This window comes from Acipenser ruthenus, chromosome 2 (genome assembly GCF_902713425.1).
Source record: "Acipenser ruthenus chromosome 2, fAciRut3.2 maternal haplotype, whole genome shotgun sequence".
Lineage (NCBI taxonomy): Eukaryota > Metazoa > Chordata > Actinopteri > Acipenseriformes > Acipenseridae > Acipenser > Acipenser ruthenus.
The window spans coordinates 29033535-29056633 of NC_081190.1; the positions used below are offsets into that span (position 1 = coordinate 29033535).

At 37.5% G+C, this 23099-nt stretch overlaps 1 protein-coding gene across 11 annotated transcripts in view; it reads left to right on the forward strand.

The window, feature by feature from the left end:
• Nucleotides 1–22900, forward strand: part of LOC131698846 (tight junction protein ZO-2-like) — a 45593-nt gene extending 22693 nt beyond the window's left edge. For 10 of the 11 annotated variants that reach the window (XM_058993394.1, XM_058993361.1, XM_058993373.1 and 7 more), the window contains 22 exons: nt 1327–1380; nt 2902–3026; nt 4328–4430; nt 4596–5232; nt 5674–5777; nt 6201–6354; nt 8434–8545; nt 9106–9248; nt 10171–10234; nt 10955–11105; nt 11609–11717; nt 13734–13953; nt 14363–14547; nt 14972–15067; nt 15158–15237; nt 15552–15762; nt 16116–16216; nt 16718–16939; nt 20433–20543; nt 20886–21209; nt 21645–21730; nt 22060–22900. In XM_058993394.1, coding sequence (XP_058849377.1) covers nt 1336–1380; nt 2902–3026; nt 4328–4430; nt 4596–5232; nt 5674–5777; nt 6201–6354; nt 8434–8545; nt 9106–9248; nt 10171–10234; nt 10955–11105; nt 11609–11717; nt 13734–13953; nt 14363–14547; nt 14972–15067; nt 15158–15237; nt 15552–15762; nt 16116–16216; nt 16718–16939; nt 20433–20543; nt 20886–21209; nt 21645–21730; nt 22060–22225 — 3549 coding nt within the window. In that variant the 5' untranslated portion in view covers nt 1327–1335 and the 3' untranslated portion in view covers nt 22226–22900. The remainder of the gene's footprint in view (nt 1–1326; nt 1381–2901; nt 3027–4327; nt 4431–4595; nt 5233–5673; nt 5778–6200; nt 6355–8433; nt 8546–9105; nt 9249–10170; nt 10235–10954; nt 11106–11608; nt 11718–13733; nt 13954–14362; nt 14548–14971; nt 15068–15157; nt 15238–15551; nt 15763–16115; nt 16217–16717; nt 16940–20432; nt 20544–20885; nt 21210–21644; nt 21731–22059) is intronic. The other variant, XM_058993328.1, reaches the window with a different exon arrangement.
• Nucleotides 22901–23099: the final 199 nt, after the last annotated feature.

The window sequence follows — 23099 nt, forward strand, 5'->3', positions numbered from 1 at the left end:
ATGCTGTTTTTACAAGAAACGCGCTCATTCATTCATGGAGAAACCTGGTTACATTGGGTAGCTATAGTAAGCTAGTTCATAGTCTTCAGTTACTTAACTCTGTGTGTGTGTGTGTGTATAGTAAAAAAAATAGTGACAATGAATGTGGAAATTACCAAACCGAAATGGATGATGAAAATGAAAAGAAGCAACCCGATATCGTCAACTTAGAGCAACTTGTAGAAAGTGAATTGGAAGAACCGCAAGAGGGGCCAGTGTGTGGGAAAAAAAAAAAAATTGTGATAGTGGGTATGATGTTATGTGAAAAAATGGAAATGGCTTTTTACAGCAAGGAATTTGGTGGTATGATATGCAATCTCTGCCAGAAACACAAGAAAGATTGCAAAGGATCAGGGGGTAAATGGAGCAGTGCAGCCTGGGTACGAATTAGAGTAAATTATTATTCAATTTCATATTATTATTCAAATTCTTTGTCTTGTTATATATTTAAGTTAAGGCAATTTTATTTTTCCATTTAAAAGTGCTTCTGGCTATAATGCTGTGCCACCCAGCTATACAGAATTCCTGTATGCATGTCTATACCAATTTGTAAAGGGGTGCATGTAAATCCATCACACTTTTATCATGTGCAACAGAAACCACTTGAGACACAGACATCATTATTGCAGTGTAGTATAAACTCCTCCAGCACAATTTAGCAGAGAAGTAGAATGACTAACATTAGTCATGTGACTTTTGTTTATCGCTCACAGAGACCAAACATTTTGTGAGGGGGGAGGTGCATTTTTGTTTAGCTGCCCAGCAAACTTAAAGTGCCCAACCCTTATTTACTTTAAGTACCGGTACCTTGTTCCTTAATTGGGGGGTGGGGGGTGGGGGGGGGGGCACGGGCACTTGACACCCTTGTGCTACATGATTCATCACTGTAATTCATAATGTCTAATTATATTGGAAGCTGTACCCTATTCGAAAGGATATGTAATATTTCTCAGTTGAACAAACCTGAGAAACCAAATGTACAAAGCTCCATACAATTAAGGGTTATTCAGATGTGCATATGAAGTATTATAAATGTCCAAATCCTGTGTTGAAATCATGTCCAACACCCCTTCTAGAGTAATTAAAAATGTCTGGGTCAGGTCATGATTTATAATGCTTAATGTGCACATCTCTGAAAGTACTTTTTTATTGTTTGGAGCAGTGTATATAAAATGTGTATACAAGCGTGGTAAATGTAGCTGGTAATATATGATATCAAGATTTAATACTTTTTTTTAAATGTTCTTTATTTTGCTTTATATTAATATGCTTTTCTATTATTCACAGACCTCAGGAATGGAGGAGACAATATGGGAGCAGTACAGTGTGACACTGCAGCGGGTAAGAACATTCATATAGCAGTGACTGGCCAGTGTTATAAAACTGTACTGCACATTGCTTTGCCAATGAAGGACCCTTGACCTCTCCTTCCTTTCAAAGGAAAAAACAAGACCCACTGCAAGGATGTACTCCAGTAATTGTAGTGTATTGTTAAGGCATCTGGATTTTAGTGTCAATAGTTCAGGGATAAAAAAAATAATAATAATCTGTGTGATGTACTTTCTTATGGTGCAGATGAATGAGAGAAAAATCTGTTCATGTTTTTTCCCCACATGTAATAGCCGTAATCCTATTTGAGACACATCCAGAAGTCTTGCTGACTGGCAGAAGCAGGCTGAGATAGCTACAGGCACCCCCTGGTACTGGTACCTGCCACTCCAGTTTAAGCTCAGGCAGGCAGGCAGGGTTCTGGTGTCTCTCCTCAGGGGATGCTCATTGAGAGCCAGCAGTTGAGGTCACTATCTATCTGACTACATCAAGGCTGCAGTCCCACAATTTGAAACCTCTGTGGAAGTTAACACATGCAGAATAAACTGTACAGTACACAGGAGGCCAGCTAGTATGACTAAAGTTGTCTTCATGTTAACAGTACATATACATTCTTGTATATTGTAGCGTGTCACACTAGGTTTACATTTATTGCACCCTGAATACATGCATATATACTGTAACAAACCTTATGAGATATTTTCACATGTGATCTGGCACAAGAGCTGGATGTAGCTCACAGCATGTTTTTTGCACATTTCTAACCACAATTGTACAACGTGTGATCTGTTTATGGTAGATTGCTTCTCCACATTCACAGCAGGAGCAGTGATCCTACTATTGAACTATATGGAGATAACTAAATTGTATATTTCACAGGAAATGCCTCTTTGAGGAGATGGTTTTATAATTGCACTAATTGCCAATGTGTTATTAGCCAAATGGGTTTAAAGTGGTTATTTCAGAAATGTTTGAGATTTTAGTGACTGCATATTTATGTAAAACATCTGAAGATAAGTTTGGTCTAAAAAAAAAAAAAAAAAAGTAGTGCATTCTTCACTGGGAGCCTTGTTTCCATCACGTGTTTGTGCCTGTGTACCTGAAGCAGACAAACATTTAGAAATATTAAAATAAACTTTGTAAAATTCAACAACCTGTTTTTCACAGTCTTAATTTTTGGTTTACATTCTTATATCCCTAGGTGATAATGTGAACCAAAAATGTCTTCTAGTCAATGTTAGTCTTTGTTTGTTTATTTTAATATTTTTAAATGTACCACTGACTGTGTCTGCAGTTATGAATTGCATCATCCACCTAGCACTGAAGTTGGCACCAACAGAAAATGTTTGCCATTTGACAGTGTATCTTTAACCTGGCTATAAATCATTTAAAACCAGTTTAAAACAATGAAATACAGAACTGTCAGATTGGGGTGGAATGTTGATGGATACTTTCTGACATTAGCAGACTTGGAAACAGGGGAATCTAGCTCAGTTTTTATTTATTTTATTATTATGATTTTCTTAATACAAGGATTCCAAAATGGGCTTTGGAATTGCAGTTTCTGGAGGAAGAGACAACCCCAATATGGAAAATGGCGAAACTTCCATTATAGTTTCGGATGTTCTCCAGGGAGGTCCAGCAGATGGATTACTTTAGTAAGTGTAGCCTGGTGAATCACTCTCAAATAATACTGTCTATTAGCACAAATGTTACTACTAGGATGAAAGATGTAACTGCAAAAAAAAATGTAAAAAAATTACTAGGGCTGTGTTCGAAGGTTCGTTCGCTAGCCAGGGATTCGAAGATTGATTTAAACCTTTGAAGGTTCGTCAGACACCATTGACGCACTTTTTTTTTTTTAACAAATGTTTTAACTTTGACATTATAGGAATACTATAAATCACACATTAAATGTCACTCAAATGCAAAATTTATCCTTTTGATTTGTATAATGCATATTACATAAACAGAAGTTGTTGTATTAAAATCCAACCAAATCATAGCAATGTAGCAACTCTATATGGTGCCACTGCCATGTATGGAGCAGGGTACAGTATCCAAAGCACTGGGGCTGTACGGCTGTAGGTAAATATGTACTGAATATCTAGTGTACAAGACAGTGTAAGAGAAGTGATATGGTAGAATATGTTTGAAACATACAAAATATAAGATAACACTTTTAATTTCGAAAACTGAGCACCGCCCGTCTCTCCCCCCTCCAGCTCGTGTTATACAGAAGCAAACCTTTCATTTCTTAATTATCTGTCTCGACAGCAAAGCGTCGTATAACATAAGCTGTATTGAAAGAAATGTCTCGAAACCCCTCTGCTGTTTGGGATTTTTTTTGTTAAATGCCCAGACGACCAAAAAAAAAAGTTGAATGCAAACTTTGCAAGTGACTCTTATCATGGAGGTATAACCAATCTCTTGGGTCACTTGACGAGCGTATGTTCATATTATTATTAGTAGTATTAGTATTTTTAGTAGTAGTAAAATGTGACTGATAACCTGCTTGGAACGGAGACTGTTAAATAAAGCTTTGTTTTGCCTAAGTCTGCTGCAATTGTGTAATGCAAGCTTTGTATCGCAACATCTTCAAATACATGTAAATAAAAATGTATTTTCATTTAAATTTATAAAAACATTGTTACTGTTAAATTTATAAAAACATGATTACTGTTCTATATAACGTATTTTTTAAACTACATGTGAATGTTTGTTTTATTCCATTCATATGGATCACCCATAAAATAATAGAATTTTCAATCAAATATAAACAAGTAGCTATGGTGACCTCACCAGTAAATTATGCAAATGAGTACCACCAAGGGTTCGAACCTTCCTTCGGTAATGTGTTCCGAACCATCGAAGGTCAAAATGTACACTTCGTTGCAACCCTAACAATTACAAATATTGTCAATATGCAATCTGTAATTTTTGTTTTATCTTCACACAGCGAAAATGATAGGGTTGTGTTGGTCAACGCAATTCCTATGGAAAATGTGCCTCATTCATTTGCTGTCCAGCAGTTAAGAAAATGTGGGAAAGTAGCTAAGATTGTAAGTAATGCTTGTTTGACTTTATTCTTTGTTTTATACTTGCTAATTGTTCTGAACAAAAAAAAAAAGCAACAAAACGAGCTTGCTTGAAATGAGATGGTGTACCGGTTTGGTAATAAGGTCAATAAGCAACGTCATTCTCTTTATTTTGTTGTGCTTGTGTAGACGGTGAAGAGGCCCAGGAAGGTTCCTGTGCAGCCCCTGAAGCACGGCCCCTCTCCGGGTTTGGAGGACCGGATGTTTGACCCTGATGAGGAGGAGTATGACCGCAGGAGTGTACACAGTGGACGGAGCGGGCGCACTGACCCTGGCTGGCAGGGAGGCAGAGAACACAGCCTGGAGCGTGAACTTGGTGGATACAGAGAGCCGGAGTACCGTGGGCGTGACTACGACCTGGAGCGTGATCGTGGTGGATACAGGGACCCAGAGCCTCGGGGGCGCGATTATGACAGGGGCCGTGACATTGACAGAGACCGTGGCAATGCCAGGGCGCACAGCCGGGGCAGGAGCATCGACAGGCTGAGCCCCGAGCGGGAGCACAAGAGAGAGCACAGCAGAGGCAGAAGCATTGACCGCGACCTGAGCCCGGCACGCAGCTACAGCAGGGACCCCAGCTATGAGAAGGAGTACAATCGCAAGCCTCAGCCCATCAACAGACAGGAGAAAGAGCTGATAAGAAGCAAGAGCCGGGACAGGCTGCAGGACCGGAGTCCCTCCCCACCCGTCTCTCGAGACAACCGATATGGCGACCAACTTGAAAAACCTGTCAGCGTGCTTTTGGTGAAGAACAAGCCAAACGAAGGTAAGAAGTTTACATTTTAGTGGGGTGGGGGGTAGTAATTCAGTTTGATAAATGCACACGTCCTGCAGATTTTAAAATATGACATTTGAATAGTGTGTATAGAAAAGAAAAAAAAAGTTTTATGTGTGGGTCTTGCTTTAAAAAAATAAATAAATAAAACGTCACATTTTTATAACAACTTTATGACTAAGTTGGTGGTTTTTACATCTTTTTCCCAGACAAATATAATCCACATTATTGTATCCTAAGACACTTTGGGAGTCATTAGGAATTAGTTTAAAATCACGTTCTCTCAATGAGATTTTACTGAGGAATAGTGTGTTATGATCATTCGTGTATTGGAGATGTATTAAACACACATGGAAATACAGTACCAATATCTGCATTCACTAGAATGTGTACAGTTCTTCAAGGGTTAAGTTTTTTTTTTTCCTATTGTAGAATATGGTCTCAGACTGGGCAGTCAGATATTCATCAAAGAGATGACCAGTACAGGTCTAGCAGCAAAAGACGGACATCTTCAAGAAGGAGATATCATTCTCAAGGTAAAAATACTGTGTAATCATTCCATTTGTATTCCAGCATCAGAAACCAACAACTTGCTTGTCTGGCCATTAGATTTAAGAAAACCGTTTTTTATTACTGGATGTTTTGAATGGATAAAATCAGCTTCTACACACCTTCACTGCATCATAAGCCACTTTGGAAAGAGCAATCCAATATTAAACAAAAAAGTTACTAGATAGTAGTTAACTAGTTGCTGAATATATGAACATTGCTATGCAGAATTTCACTGTCCACACACAGCCCCCCCCCCCCTTCTTTAATTTCAGATTTATCACATATTTAATCACATCATCTAGTTGTGGTGGAATCCAGTTAACATGTAAAGCAGTGCAAGTAATAGATTATATCTATTGAACTGTGCAGCTTCTCCTATTTATATGTGCTTTGTTTCCTCACTGCAGATTAACGGGACAGTAACAGAGAACTTGTCCCTGACAGATGCAAGTAAACTGATTGAGAAATCCAGAGGGAAACTGCAGCTGGTGGTGCAGAGAGACAACAGGCAGACTCTTATCAAGATTCCACCAATGGACGACAGTGACTCTGAACCAGACGGTGAGTAGCAACAGGAACTCTCTGTGTGTGTGTGTGTGTGTGTGTGTGTGTGTGTTATTGACGTCGAACTAATGTATGGCTTATATATGTCAGCAATTACCCTTCCTATGGTATCACACCCGTGTTGGTTTTGTCTGTACTGGTTATTTCCAGATAGCGTTATGTAAAAAGAAATCATGGAAAAATCAAGGAAAAAAACAAGTGGAAATGAAATCATTGGTGGTATATCTGATCTTGATACCATAGGAAGGTTAAAAAACAGCTTTTGTAAAAGTAAGTCATATATTTTTATTGCATAAACAGACTGAGAAACCAAGAAAATAAAAACCTTAAATCGGATGTTAAAATCCTGGCTGTAGTTTTAAACGATAAATGAATAATCGCATATTTGGAGAACAGTATTCTTCAGTCCCAACAAAATAAAAACGTTTAAGTATTAAATAATATTTTTTTCTCTAGAAAAAAAATTGCATTGCAATTTTCTTTAAAATAAATAAATAAATAAATAAATAAAAAATACATCCTATTTTTGTGTTTTTTTTTTTCACAGATAATATGAAATTCTTTTAACTGAAGGATCCCAAGACGCAACATAAGTTTGGTTGCAATAACTAAAATGTGCAAGCCAGAACAGTCAAGCTGCTGTGTTTTACACTTTACAATTTTTCCCTTTCATACAAAAAAAAATATATATATTAATAAAATTGTTTTAATCAGTAGATATTTGTTGTTGTTTTGATTTTGTTTTTTAGAGAACAATATTATGCAATCGGCATTAAAAAATACATTTGAAATACTAGTAAAGGGTGTGGTTGTGAAAGACTCTGAACGCATCCTCATGATGTACAAGGTGGTGCTTTTTTATTGTTAGAAAAATATACAGCCGATCAAAACACTGAAAACTAACATGGTACAATAAACAGATTTATGTTCAGAGCTCCTGGTTATTTTCATATGACATTATTTTGCACATTAAATATTGAAAACCTTAAATAAGTAAAGAGTAGTACATGTTGAACATGGCGGTAGTAACGAGGGAGCACGGTTACAGGAAGTACAGCATATATTGTGTTTTCTGACCAGCAAAGGGAATTATGTGTTGACCTGAAAGACATTCCACATTGACTGCTTTCAATAATGCTGCTACACTAAGTTTGAGTAGAAAAAATACAACCAAAATAAAATGGTTTTATATACTGTTGACTGCTGCTAAATGAAATTAGAAACCAGTTTAATTCACTTTTTTAACTTGGCAGGGGGTGAGGGTTTTAAATCCATTATATCATGCAGTTATCAGAGTAGATCAATATTTATTTGATTCAATAAATATTTCTGCACATTTGAACAAAACACTCTATCCTTGCAGCCTGTAGTTTTATTTCTTTGTTTTTAATTGACACTGTCACAACTATGTAAATACATCTATTTTTATTTTATAGGGTTTAAAGGGCGCCTTCCAAACTCTTTTACTGCAGTAATTTGAAGTAAAAGCAGCTGCAAACAAAGTTCAGTGGCTGAACTGTCTCATAAAGCAAATTGCAAATGTGTATATTTTATGCTGATTTAATTAATTGACTAAGGAGAATAATTATACTTGTTACACCAGCAATTAATATATACATACATACATTAATTAAAGTTTGCAAATCTGTTTGTTTATGGTATTCTTTTGCTATATCTCACATAAGCAGTGGACAAAATGTTATCCATTTTTTAGAAATGATGAACGACTGGGGGTAGAGAAATTATTACAATCCATTACAACCCATTGTTAACTAAATATCATGGTATCCATGAATAGGTAATCGGTAATTTTAAAAAATAGGCAAACATATTTAATTAGCAGGACATTCCACAAATGCAGTGGCCCTCAAGTACTCCTCACTGCTAACGTAGAATAATAAGGTGGGGTATTTGTGCTACATTTTCTCAGATGGGTTTCTGAAATGGTAACGGACATCACTTTGAATTTCTAATGTGGTGAAAGTACTGTCATTCTTATTTTGCTTCAAACACTTATTTAAATACGGGTGTGGTTACCTCTATTCTAATGTTTTCAAATACTTTCTTTTTTCACAGATATCTCTGAAATTGAGTCATACCACTCTTATTCTCCTCAAGAAGAAAGAAGATCACACCATTCTGACCTCTCTTCACATTCCTCCAATGAAAGACTCAAAGAAAAGCCCAGGTAGTTAAAAATACCATCAAGGAATGTTCTTGAACATTGTACATTTGTCCCTGCATTATACTGTAGCGTGCCCGGGGGAAGGCAGCAGCAGGGCTGGTAGGTGACATGATCACACACGAAGACATATGCCCGATATACGCTCCTTGCAAAGGAACCGGCTCTTTTGTACAGCTGTATTGGCGCTATGCTTTAGTGTGAGAGGTCCCGGGTTCGTGCCCACCCTCAGCCTGTCTGTGGATTGCCTTGCCCTGTGTGATGCGCCTGCCTGCGGGAACAGCCAATACAGCCAATGTTTTTTTTTGTTTGTTTGTTTTAAATACTAAAAGAAACTGAATACCTTCAATGACAGTCTTTTTTTCAGTGTTTATTTATATATGTATGTCACTAGGTGATTTGGACTCCACCCCCAAATGGTAAAAGTGTGAAGGATCTCTTCATGTTACCATTAGGAGTACCTAATTTAACATATGTTGTTTTTTGCATGTTTATTTCAGTATTTCCCAATTCAGCCAATGACATTTGAAGAAATTGAGTTCTTAGTGTTTTCAATGTTCTTTTAGGGATGATCCACCCAGCAGACTGGCTAGAATGGGAGCAATGCCCACGCCTTTCAGGTCGACTGGTGATCTTACAGCTGCTGTGGATGATTTAAGCAGAGAGGAGAAACCTAGAGAAGAGAAGCCTAGAGCACAGGAACCCCCAGGTTAGACCAATATTAAATCTTGATTTCCATTAATACATCTGGATGGGCTTCCTCACAGCCAGTGCAGGGACACTTTCCCCAAGGCTCCACTTCTGATGTCTTAAATCATTGGCTGCTTTTATTTCAACAATTTACTATTTCCTATGGACTTTGTTAAAGCTAGATAATATATTTGAATGCCCCTTTGTAATTAATGCTTATTAGAAAATAGATCAGAGATTTTCTTTAACTTGATTAGTCAATACAAGCGCTTTAATCTCTGGTAAAGGACCTTGAATGTTATCCTTCAAACTATGTTTTAATTACTGTTCCAAATCAATCTGCACAAAAATACCTAATACAGTGTGTTTTTACCTTTTTTCCTGCTTGGTGAAAGAAAATCTCTGTTCTTGAACACACCCTCTGAATGTTGTCTGTCAGTGTAGATTAACTAGTTCTGTATAAAATCACAAAAAAAAAAAAAACATTTTAAATGTTTTAGTTAACGCATACATTTTCTGATAGCAGTACAACCCTTTTTAAGAGGGCATTACCCTCTGGTAAGGCCCTTCTTGTTATGTTAAATGCCCAAGCCTTCAGCGCGAGACATTTACCTGCATGAGGCGGTCTTGCCAGATGGTAAATATTTATTTTTTAATTTAAGTTTAGTTTCCTTTTATGAGGCCACCCTTAAAATAAAATAAATCTGAACTATACCAAGCACTCCGTGTTGTTATACATACTTACTCTGATTTTAGAAATATACAGGCAATCATCTGCATAACACTAACTGGAAATATAAAGAATATAAAGAAATTACTATTTTGGAAAGTGATACTAACTAATCCTAACATTTTGAAAGTCAGTTTGATAGAAGATAAAGTTCTAAAGCAATGGCATCAGTAATTGTCTATTTCTAATTAAAAATGTAATTGTTTTTCAGCTGTGGTAAATGTTGCTCCGAAAATATATCTCCGTCCTAGCCTTGAAGATGAAGAGATATATGGGTACGTTTCTTAGCCATTCGGGCTGGGGTTTTTTTTTTAAACATGATTTGAGAGGTAGGCATCAACACCTCTTTTGTCAACGTCCTAGAGCACACATACTATAATCTGTAATATGTACTGTAAGTATTGGCAGTTTAGGGTTCATATCCATAATTAAGTAGGTCATCTAATTGTCATATTTTACATGACTGGCAAAAACTAGTTCATGAAGTTATTGCACCGAGGCATTGTAAGGTTTTAGACGTTATTTGGAATTGTCACAACCATGCTTGAAGGCAGAAATTGGCTTCAAAGAAAAGTTTTCATTCCCTCTGACCGCTGACTCGCACTTCACTGGAGAAAAAAATTAAGACACACTAGTGACTACCTCCCCATAAACGAGATACGTTTCAATTGTGTCGAAGCAACAAAACAAAATGGAGAAAATAATCGGATGTGTCACTTCAAAGCTAATTTCATGAAATGCGAGACAGTAACACTGCTCCTAGTCAAAGGGAAACTTATCGATCCGTATTGCAGAGAAACAAAAGTTACATGCAGATTGTGTTAAATTCACTTTCGATGTATCGCAGCACTAGCCAGCGCTAGCGTTCAAGCAGGCTTCAGAATTGTAATGAATTCGTTTTAGAGTTGTTAAACTTAAAGGGAGCTTTTTATGCAAAGAAGTGATCATTTTAAATTATAGTGTTAATGCCTCTATTGTATTGTATCACCATTTAGTTCTAACACAGTGATGGTGCAGTTCAGAAAAGGTGACAGTGTGGGTTTGCGCCTGGCCGGTGGGAACGATGTGGGAATCTTCATCGCTGGAGTTCAAGAAGGCAGTCCTGCTGAAGAGGAGGGGCTAAAGACAGGAGATCAGATTCTAAAGGTAAAGGGAGAAGAATTCCTCTCCAGAGCAATGCAGGGTTCATTTCAGCCTCTCATCATGATAATCACAGTAAAAAAACAGTTGAAATACTTTAAAGGATGGCATTCACACATAATGTAGACAGCTTTTCAGTTAACTTTAATACACTTGTGATTAAGACTTGAAAAACTATAAAGTAAACTTATTATACATGCCATGGCACTTCCCCAATGCCAAAAAAACAGCTCAAGTTCCTAGACTTTACAATACAAAAGTCCAGGAGAATAAGTGAGTACATTTTCATCATAAATGCCTTTTTTTGATGGTGTTCCTCAGGCTTGAGTTAAGCAGCGACCATCCAAATACTTGGTCCCTGGTGAAACCAGTTAATTATCTGTTGGTAAAAATCATTTGAACCAGTTGTCCAAGCAGCGCTTGAACAGCAGATGTTGTGTATAAACTTAAATAATTGAATCTTTCCTCAGATGTAATTCACACTTTTTTATTTTTTATAAATCCACAAGGTAAATAATGTTGACTTCAGATGTATGATTCGAGAAGAAGCTGTGCTCTTTCTACTAGAGATACCTAAAGGTGAAGATGTGACCATATTGGCTCAAAACAAATCAGATGGTACGTAATTTGCCACATTACATCATGTCATCCTGTTATTGATTTGACAACACCATTGGTTCCTGTACTATTAATGCATAATCATATCTGTAAATGATTGTAAGTTGAACTGTGGTAATACATTTGTTTCACGTGTTCAGTAAAAATCCTACTTTCCTGTATTTGAAATTATAAATCTATAATTACATCATCCTTTGCTATTTTTGGCCCAAGCACACAAGAGCCTCCCTACTGAGCACTTCATACCCTACGTTAATGGCTTTTTTCTCAGAGCAAATTCAGTTTGGAAAGCTGAGCACTAATATCTTAAAGCAAGACTGTTCTGAGCTGGATGTGCAGTTTTGTGCTCTCAAATGGAACAGATTCAGTGAAAAGAACTCTCAATTTAGGGCATCAGCAACTTAATCTAATTAATTTAAAGCCTTTGGTTAGTTGCATTCTGTATAATTAGCAGAAGTTTGTCAATTATGTAATTTTGTATTGAATTTGGAGGCTTCCCATCTTCCAGCCAATATGTGAATTATAAGGTGCCATAGACTTCTCTTGACCTGTGCTGTCAGTGCCGCCCTGTAACCATCCAGCAGACAGAGCCTTCGGGAGGGCATAATATAACCCACCCGTCCCACGTTAAGCGAATCAGAAACCATCAAATTGAATCATCTTTGCATCTCCGCTTAATGAAAAACTGTGTGATTTGCATCACAACAGAACATGAGGAAGCCAGATGCTTAAATGCAGTGGTAGTCCTGACAGTAAAATACTGTACTCTAATGTCATTTTAATTCAAAGGCCATCACAACACCGCACGGCAGTTAAACTAGGCACCCTCACGAGACGATCGCTTCTAAGTATACTGTACTAAAATAGGATTCTGCAGCCTTGAGTAAACATAATCGTGATCATATAACAAGCTGCTTACCCACGAGGACTTGTTTTGTCCTCCGTGACTGAGCACCATTGACATCTGTATACTGTATTTAAACTGCTGATGGCACGCTTTTGCTAATTGTAATGTGACAATGTGGTCGAGGACAGTGTAAAGTCAGGCTGGAGTCTTGATTTTACAGTTTTATTTTTCTTGCACTGCAGTGGCGAAACAACCGCTAATAAAGCAAACAAAATAAACCTAGCCCTCAGCTGGAACATGAAGTAAACAATACAGTACTTCATGTGGAACAAACACTAGATCACGTTTCCGTTTCGGTTTCTTTCTTTCTTCTCTATACCCCCATCACAAAGCTGCCAGCTAAGCCCTTTTTATCAAGGTGCCATTAACTTTAATAAGCAGACAGTTAACCAATTGACCATTATCATTAATTAGTTAAGGAAAAGAAGCAGTGAATTTGTCGTGGGTGTGCCTACATGTGGGAACTTGTGACATCTAGTGGTCAACCCATTAACTACAGGGAACAAGCTCTTATCTTATACTAACATACTGATTCTGCAGCACTGTTATCATATCGGTTCTGCTTTTAAGAATCAAATCACCCAGGACGGATGTGATTCTTATAAACGGAGTCCACTGTACCAAAAGTATGCATTGAGTAAGTAGTTGAAAATATATTCTGTACCCATTATATAAAAAGTAAACCAAACAGATTTTTTTGTGGTTATGAAGTCTGTAGGATACTTTTTGTGGGGGGTACTGGCAGATTTTGAAAGATGTCATCTGTCTTGAGGTGCATGTCCCTGTAAAGACTGCATTGCCTTTTCTTTTTTTGTTGTTGTTTAGCAATTCAATTGGTGCCTCCACCTGCTAATTTCCATTGCTCTCCAGTAAAAAAAAAAAAAAAAAAACACAGCATATTGTATCTGACGGGTGTAACAACTTTACACCAAGATCCAATAAATAAGAGCACTAATTAATAGGATTCAGAGCTACTCCCTACTAGTATTTGTTTCCCCAGTTGAAGAAATTGATCAAAAGAATTGCATGCTAGGTTTTAATACACAATTCTAATGTGTTCCCTTGATTTCTTTTTTTTTTTTTTTAATTTTTATTATTATTTTTTACAGTTTACAAGGACATAGTTTCCTCTGGCCGGGGTGATTCGTTCTTTATTAGGACCCACTTTGAGTTTGAAAAGGAGTCCACACAGAGCCTGTCGTTCACACGAGGAGAGATCTTTAAAGTGCTCGACTCCCTGTACGATGGAAAATTGGGAAACTGGCTGGCAGTGAGAACTGGACGTGACAACAAACTGCTGGACAAAGGCATTATTCCAAACAAAAGCAGGTAGCTTAACATGTGTGAGGTTGTTGGAACAGTGGTTATCATGGTGGGACATTTGGCAGAGCTACTGTGTGGTGCAATGAGTCAATAGGAGATCAGTTGCTTTTAAGGAAGCCTGTGATATATTATACAGTTGTTTGATTTATAGTGAGCTGCATCTTTAGTGGTTTCTCTGCTGAAATGAATATCATATCCATTAAAAAGTGACAGTTTGCTTAGCAATTAGTTTAGGGGAGCAAAAAATCATTACACATACCCAAGAAAAGGTTTAAATCAAGCTTAAATTTATGTAGACTTTTCAAATTATTGATTTCATACCTTATAGTCTTCTGTCATGCAAGCACCTAGTACCAAATACACGCACATGATAGAACGCTACAACATTTGGCCAATGATTTGTCCTTTGTTTCAGAGCTGATCAGATGGCCAGTGTTCAAAATGCCCAGAAAGGTGCTGGCAATGGCAGAGGGGACTTCTGGAGGTCGCGTGGACAGAGGGCAGGCATGAAGAAGAACTTGAAGAAGAGCCGTGAGGATCTTACAGCCATTCCTGTCACCACCAAGTTCCCTGCTTATGAGAGAGTTGTGTTAAGAGAAGGTACTTTAGGCCCTGGAGCTCCAGAACAGTATCTACTCCTGCTTTTATATACAGCTATGGACAACATTTTTGCATCCCCTAGAAATAGCAGTAGTAGCAGTATTTCATGTTAGATTTCAAAATGTCACATTTTTCAATTTCTGTCATTTTTTCGTTAAGTATATGGAAAACAACACATGGGTATATAATTCAATATGTTAATGTAACATTATTCAGCAGGTTTCATTTGACTTTATGAAGCAAAATTAGTTCTATGGGGGATGCAAAAACTTTTGCCCATAGCTGTAGATTTTTTAATAACAGTAAGTGGATCGTTTTTATAAGCAAGACGTGAACACAAATATAGTTGTGTGTGTGTATTGCTTTCCTTGTCTTGTACATACCCACTAAGATTTATTTCCTTGTCTTTCTTTTCTTTTTGTAGCTGGTTTTAGAAGACCCGTAGTTTTGTTTGGTCCCATTGCAGATGCAGCAAATGAGAAGCTGGGCGCAGACTTACCAGATGAGTTTGTAGTTGCCAGTAAGTATTCAATTCAGAGATATAGATTTGAATGAAGTGGTATTTTGTGTATTGCTTCATATTGGTGATGTTGACTGTTTTTCCTTGCAGCAACTGAACCAAAGGATGCAGGTTCTGAGAAATCCTCAGGAGTGGTCCGTCTAAACACTATCAGACAGATTATTGAACAGGTGAACTGAATTTTATGCATTTTATGAGAACATACAGCTTGTACAAGTGTGTGGCCAGCATGCAATAAGGTTGCTCCTATATATAAAAAAAAGTATTGCAGTATCTCAGAAACACACAATATATTTTGCATGTTATTTATTTTGAGAAGATATATATTGTTTGTGTTCAAAAAACACTTGAGATTTGTAATTTTTGTTTTGCGTATAAAAATCTATTCAGAGCAACACTATACTGTACAGGTTTTATTTTTCTTTAAAAGCTAGAAAATGTAATTAAACTTCCTCTAACTACTGTATCTCAATTGAATTACCAGGAAAGGCACGCATTGCTGGACGTGACTCCCAAGGCTGTAGATTTGCTCAACTACACACAGTGGTATCCGATTGTGATTTTATTCAACCCCGACAGCAAGCAGGGAGTAAAAACCCTGAGACAGAGAGTGTGTCCAGCCTCTTCCAAGAGCTCGCGCAAGCTTTACGAGCAAGCTGTGAAACTCAAGAAAACCTGCTCTCATCTTTTCACAGGTAAAATATGCATGTTACTGTATATATATATATTTTTTTCAAATGTTGTGTTTTTTTTATATATAAAAACTTACAAAAGTTACAAATGCACTCCCAATTCTTAATACTGTAGCTAATTGTTTCCTGGAGTGCTTTCAGACAGCTTCTTTAAGGGTTCCAGTGAGTGTGCTGCAGCCCACATTCTTGTGGACATTATAATCTAGGTCATGGTGACCTACTTATGCAAGAGGTGATTGGTGCTTGGGCATTTGTTACATTGTAAATGCTGCTGTGTTGGTACTGATATTTTATTTATTTTCTTGACAAAAATGTGTGCTACTAAACATATGTTTATATACTTTTTATTTTTACAGCAATTATTGATTTAAATTCTGCTAATGATGGCTGGTATGGCAGTGTGAAGGATACAATAAGAGAGCAGCAGGCTCAGGCAGTCTGGGTATCTGAAGGAAAGGTAGTTTATGTTTTAAGTACACTCTTCTATCTTATTACTGTACCCAAAGGGGGTTCTGGAAAATGCTGTATTTTGCTACCATTTTGTTCCAGAGTAAATACATTATTCTTCTAAATCGGTGATTGATGACTAGTAGCAAACAAATACTTCAATTGCACTCCTTATAAAAAACGATTCACTACTCTGTGCTGCAAGTCCGTATGAAAGATTAATAACCTGAATGTTTTTTATTAAAGGAATGTCAAAATGAACAAATACTGGCAATTCTGTTGTTATGCAGTTTGATGTCAACAGTATATGTAGTAATATATATTTTAAGTTTCTTACAAAAATACACAGATTCTCCAATATTAAAAAATATGTAAATTCAGCTTAAGGAAATTTGGAGGAAAACTGATGCGCAAATGTTTGGGACAGAAATTGTTAGCACATACTTTGGTTGTAGTTTTATAGCTTGGTTTTGTTTTATTTGTTTTTTTTCTCATAATGTGTTTCTTGCAGCTTGAAGGGATTGAGGAAGATCTGGACCTTCACGATGACCGCATGTCCTACCTGTCTGCCATGGGTGCCGATTACCTGAGCTGTGACAGCCGCCTGACTAGCGACTATGAGGACACCGCTGACGAGGGAGGAGCCTACACTGACAATGAGCTGGATGAGCTGCCAGATGAGCCTCCGGTTTCAGCCATCGGTCGATCATCAGAGCCTGTAGTTACAGATGAGGTGAGGGCGATGCCCTGTCAGCAGTGTTTCTAGACTATAACTGGGTTGAGCAGTGTCTCAAGAGTTACTCTTTGGATCATTTGAAAAGTAGATAGTGTTGTGGCTCATTGCTTGAAATTACTTTTTTTTTTTTTTTTTTACTTCATTCGTGAGATCTATCTTTTCTCCTTTTTAGGTTATATTGCTTCTTATTATAAAATAGCTTGAAGCTTCTCTTGTGCTCCTGCTGTCTCGTTGTGGTACTATGTCATTCCACAGTTTATAAAGATTAATATTTTATATTTTACAGTAAATAGGAAACTATAAAGGGGGTCCTGGTTATGTCAATACTTTAAATTCAGTAATGTCAAACAAATCCTCTTCACAGGTGCAGCCCATGCTTCTATTATTTATGTGCAAGTCTCTAAGGCCTCGTGTACACACACACACACACTGCTGTTAGCATGACAGCCATATTAACAAACTGCACTCGCTGCGGTTGTTTGTTGTGCACACACGCCTTTCATTACTGAAGTGAGCGACTCCCTGTTTAAACTAACAACTGTACCACCATTACACGACATTCACTAGGTTTGTGTGGCGGCAGCATGGAGGCTGTGTTTTTGAATATTATACAGAATATTATACAACTGTACTTTGATTAAATACAAAAAGTATATTATATGTAAGCACTATTTACTATCAGTTGCTGCGCATTAAGTAACCAAACCTGAATTAATAACAGAACTCTCTACTTGTTCTGAACCGGATTAACTAGTGCGGTTGTCGCAGCCTTTTGCAACCAAACTCTGTGTGTACTTAAACCGTATTAAGAGCAAAAGGTGAACTCGCACGCATTTAGGCTGTGTGTGTACAAGGCCTAAGTGTCTTCTTTTTAGTCCAAAAGTTGTGGCCACAGCTTGTTTCGGTTTTGGTTCAGTCAGTTCAAGTACCATAAAAAATAAAATAATAATAATACAAACAGGCTGCCTTTATATACTTGCTTTCAAAATGGATTCACAGCATTTGTTCAAAAAAGAGAAATAAACAGATTATTAGAGCATTTGTATAATTCGAGAGACAGTCCTTATCACTGTTTGCCAAGTCATCATTTGAAACCAAACATTTTAGATGCAAACTTGTACTGCTGTTTTGCAGGTAGACATTGAAGAGTCTCTGCTTAGTCAGTCGGCTGCTCCTTTTGGTATTTTCATTCTTCTTCATTTCGTCGGTGGTGTAAGAATGCATTAAGCTGCAGCCTGATCTCTCCTTTTGAGGCTTTTAGTCAGGTTTCTAACAACTTGGCCAAATCGAGAAAGGTCTGTCGGCATCAACTGAATGTGGCAGAATGGATAAATATCTTATTGCAAGTTTGGCTAAAGCTGGCCATCTTTCTGTAGAAACCAGTACTTTGCAGCATCTACATCATGATTTGCTTCTGCACCAACCGAGCTGTAACTCAGAAATGTGTGATATTCCTCTTCGACGTTCTTCATCAAATTTGAGTGAGACCACTCCGAGAAAAACGTGGTCTGCATCTTCCGATTGCAGTAACCTGATTAGGCTCGTAGTATCCTTTCAACTTTTGTGCCGTATCAAAACAGATTGAAACAAAGTGTTAAAATATTTCAGTGCTCGGGTTGTTATTCTGTGCCTTACTCTCAAAACCTTTGATTGCAGACAGCAACAAATTCAAATTAATTCTTCAAGTTTTAATTTTGCAACGCTTGAGACAATTCATTAAGCATTCGCTGAAGTTGCTGGCTCTTCTTCGGCCTCAATGAAACGTTCATACTAGTGAATTTGATCACTGTGGTACAATACTGTTGCAAACCACGAGTTCTAAATTCTGGTCAGTGCTGGTACTGGGTCAAGAGCTTCAGTTTGAAATGGACTGCTTTCAAGTATTTCTTGTACTGCGTCTTTCTTTCTGGGGAGCAATACTTGCTCCCATACTAAGACAAATCGGTTCATATCTGATCTTGTGCCGCAACTTGCTAGGCTAACGAAGTGGCCATTGCAAGTGATGTGAACTGTATTTGAAAACAAGCCTTCCAGAAACTGCCCACACTTTTGTAATGTACAGAACGTTATCTGTTAGAAACACAGATAACCGACCTTGCTCACAGGAGCAATTCACAAAGTTGGGTTTTGTGCATTTCGTAAACTTTTGGCAAATAATTCTTCCACAATGTAACACAATCCTTTTTATTGTTGTAACCATGCATAGCATAAGCCTATCAACGAGTAAGACTCACTGATTGGCTGTGGAGGATGAGGTGGCATGCTAGCAACAGAGAATGTGAGGATGACATTTCCATTCCTGTTTCAGTTCTCCCTTTTTTAAATTTTTTTTATAGATATCTTTTGTAACGAATATACAAAATCAATAAAAAGTCACTGCAGTCATTAACCCTTTTCGGTCCTATGTCGGACCTGGTCCAACATTGCAGTTATTCCTATCCGGTCCAATGTCGGACCCTGTCCGACATCATCAAAAAAACGCAAAAAACAGGTTTCTAGTCGTTTTTTCTCCGGAAAAAGCCGAGAAAACAATTCAATGGCCGAGTGGGAGCGACAGGAGCCGAGACCGGTTGAAAAAAATAAAAATAAAAAGGGCGTATCTCATGAATAGTCATACTTGCCCCTGGCATCAGATAACGGCGGTCATAAGGAAACAAGCTGGCTGTTACTGCGTCAGCGCTCAGAGAACATCACGGACATTTGCAGAGCTTTTTTCAGATGTTATAGTAATAAAATAATGACTTGGATCGCATTATTGAGGCGTTTGGTGATAAAATGAGTGATCAGGAGATGATAATCGGTATGTATGACTTATTATTATTATTATTATTATTATTATTATTATTATTATTTTTATTTATTTATTTATTTATTTCTTTCTTAGCATATGTGAAAGCTATAGCGAACGAAAGGGTGGGGCGGGGCTGGAGATGCCTAGTGAGTGCTTTGTTGATATGCAGGGCCTTTTAAACCCGTTTGACTGTGGGGGAAAAAAAATACTTTTAAATGGCGCGTCTAAAATTAACTGCGCGTGTGAAAATAAATTGGACCTGAAGTGCCTGACACGCACTTAATAAATGGACTGCAAAGGGTTAAAAGTTGAAGCAACTGTAATAAGTTGTGGTGTATGTTAAAACTTGCGGTTTCCACAACAAAATAGCGGTGCATGATTTTCTTACGACTTCATGTGTATATGGATATGGATGTATTTTTCGAAATGTAAGTAATATGGAAACAGCAGCATATAATATACTATAAATGATGACTGGGGAAATACAAAAAAATACAAAAAAAATCATGACCAGCAGAATATTATCTCCTGTTTTCAAGGTATTCAAGGTTTCAAGGTTTTCAAGGTATTCTAAGGTGAATATCATGAATCTCATAAATTGAGAAAAACAGAAAATAATTTGTAAAAAATATGGAACCCTGAAAAGCAGTCCATACTTGTATCAAGCACTGCTAACGGACAGCTCTACTTTCCTTTTAGAACTTGAAGAGGCACAGTCCAGAGCCCAGATCTAATATGAGAAGAGCAGCCAGCAGGGAGATGCTGAGAGAACCCAGTCCCCCTCCGTCATTCAGACCAGAACCACCAAAGGTAAGCAAGCATTGCTGAAAGCAGTCCATGTCCACAAAGTTGTAAATTGGTTTGTACTAAATAATGTTCTTGGTGTGTTGCAAATGTACAGCTTAGGTTTATTCAGTGTAAGCTTCCAAACTGCTGTGGATAATGGAATAAATAAAACTACATGTTACGACCTGAATTGTTAGGTGTGCCATTGAATAGGGCTAAAATTTTGAATTTGCAAATATTCATTTCACGAGTAAAAATGAATGGCATGTAATTGGACAAAAAGCACAAGCTTTTCCATGACCACATAGTCCCTTCATGAGATACTCAGAATTAATATTTACAGTATTACTGTATTTCCTTATTCAGGCAAAAGTCAGAGAAGACGTGCCCAGGCAGCAGTACGATTCTCACTCCAGCAGCCAGAGCCCTGCCAGCAGTGACCACCCCAGAAGCCAGGACTCCCAAGGAGGGAAGACCCAGCCTCCTCCCGTTGCACTAAAACCTTCCTTCACAAGAGCTGCCAAACCACCACCTCCGAGCAGCCAGCCTCCAGAAGAGGATGCCCCCGAGGACAGTGTCCATGATCCGACAGTGAAGTCTGTGCTGGGAAAGGTGAAAGCCTTTGAGAAGATGGACCATAAAGCCAGGGCACAAAGGATACAAGAACTGCAGGAAGCCCAGAATGCAAGGGTCAGTGAACTGTTCATTAGTTTTATGTGCCAGGTGCAATTAAACATCTATAAAATTTAACTGAGAAAAAAACGCTTATTTTTATGTATTTGTCTGCTGAAACTGTGCCCTTTTTGTTGGACAAATCCTTATTAATTAAACAGTAACATATATGCTGATCAGTGTTTTGGTGTGTGAGCTTTGCATTCATTCTCTTATACCTGAAATCAGTATTGCTATGTGTTAAAGGACAGTTTGAATTAGTTTGAAACACAGGAGGTTAAGTATTTGTTTTTGTTGAATGCTGAAATTCCTTGCATTCCGTGTTGCATGGAGAGAGACCATTCTTCACTGTGTAATAAAGGCAGATTAGAACTACCTGTGTGTTACTTTTGCATATAGCCTAATTGTTACTAATGTTAAAATGGAAATGTTATTTTTTTCATTATTTTGTAGCTTGAAATAGCCCAGAAGCATCCTGACCTATATGCTGTCCCAATCAAATTGCAAAACCCAGATCAGAATCGACCACAGCCAATAGGGTAAGAGAGAGTCAATTTTTATCAAATTGCGAAAAACATGGTTAGGGAATTTTAAGATTGTCTGTCTGTATGCAATACCTGCATGTTCTCTTACAGAATATGTCTAGAGTTCAATTGTGATAAACCTTGCAGCATCTAATTCATTTAAAAGACAATCAATTCAAACCTAATAGGGCAATCTCTTCCCCATTACCAAAGTGAAGTAGTTACCACTTTGAATAAGAAAAAAACATTTTTACACACATGCATTTACAAATATTCTGTCAATTTAGGAGGGTCACTACCACTTTGACAGCGCTTTTCCAATTAACAAATAAATATCTTTTCAGTTCCAGCTCCAGGCCAGAGCCACAGAAACCTCCTAAGCCCCATGCTGCTGATGGAACATACTACCACAGTGATGAGGAGGAAGAAGAGTACCGCAGACAGCTGGCACACCAGACAAAGCAAGGCTATTATGTAAATCCACAAAAATATAGGGACACTGAGCTGTAGAAGGACTATCCCAGTCTAACTCCAGAAAGTGCATGTGGACACCATTCCAAAGATGCTTCCTGCACAAAAATACACTCGGAGGCCTCTTGCTTTTAAGTCATATCTTTTGCTGTTGCTTCAAAGAAGTGAAATTATCTGTCCAAATGGATGGGATCTCATTTAATCAGGAATCACTTGCTACTGTTTTGTTTGTTTTTGTCTATGCAAATATTGTATTCAAAGCAAGTTAATGTTGTAGCTTTTTCTTGTTTAAATATAAACTGACTAAATTATTCCTCTGGTCTAGAGTTTTGTTTAAGTGCCTTTTTCTTTCTGGACAAACATCATTATGTGCACACTGGAGAATAAAAGTAGTTAATTCCATATATTAACAAAGTAAGCTGAGAATTGTAGAAAGTTCTAAAAGATCACGTATGTGTTTATCTGGTATATCCTTGGTTGACCAATGTATTTTTATAGCACCTGAATGATTTACATTTGCTTGATTTTGTAACCTTATTTACTCTCACAAGTCTGTATATAAGTGCTTCATATTAATTCCTGGATGACCAGTGTTTTTTGTATAATACATCCTGCTTAAAACTAAGACTAAACTGTTTTCAGTACTTTTTATGTGTGACACTTCACCCAAAAAAAATGAATAAAAACAAACCTGATGCTATACATATGTATAAAGTGTGTATTTGCCCTCAATGTGTTGGCACAGTTGAATCTTGTCTGCTGTAATTGCATGTTCCCATGGTTGAGGCACAAAGTACAGATAGGCTGAAACAATAGAAAAAATCATATCAGATTGTGGTAAGGGCACTTGTGTGCAGATATTTAACACTTATATTTATGTTCCTTGCAGCAGAAATGACTCGTGAGATTTGGA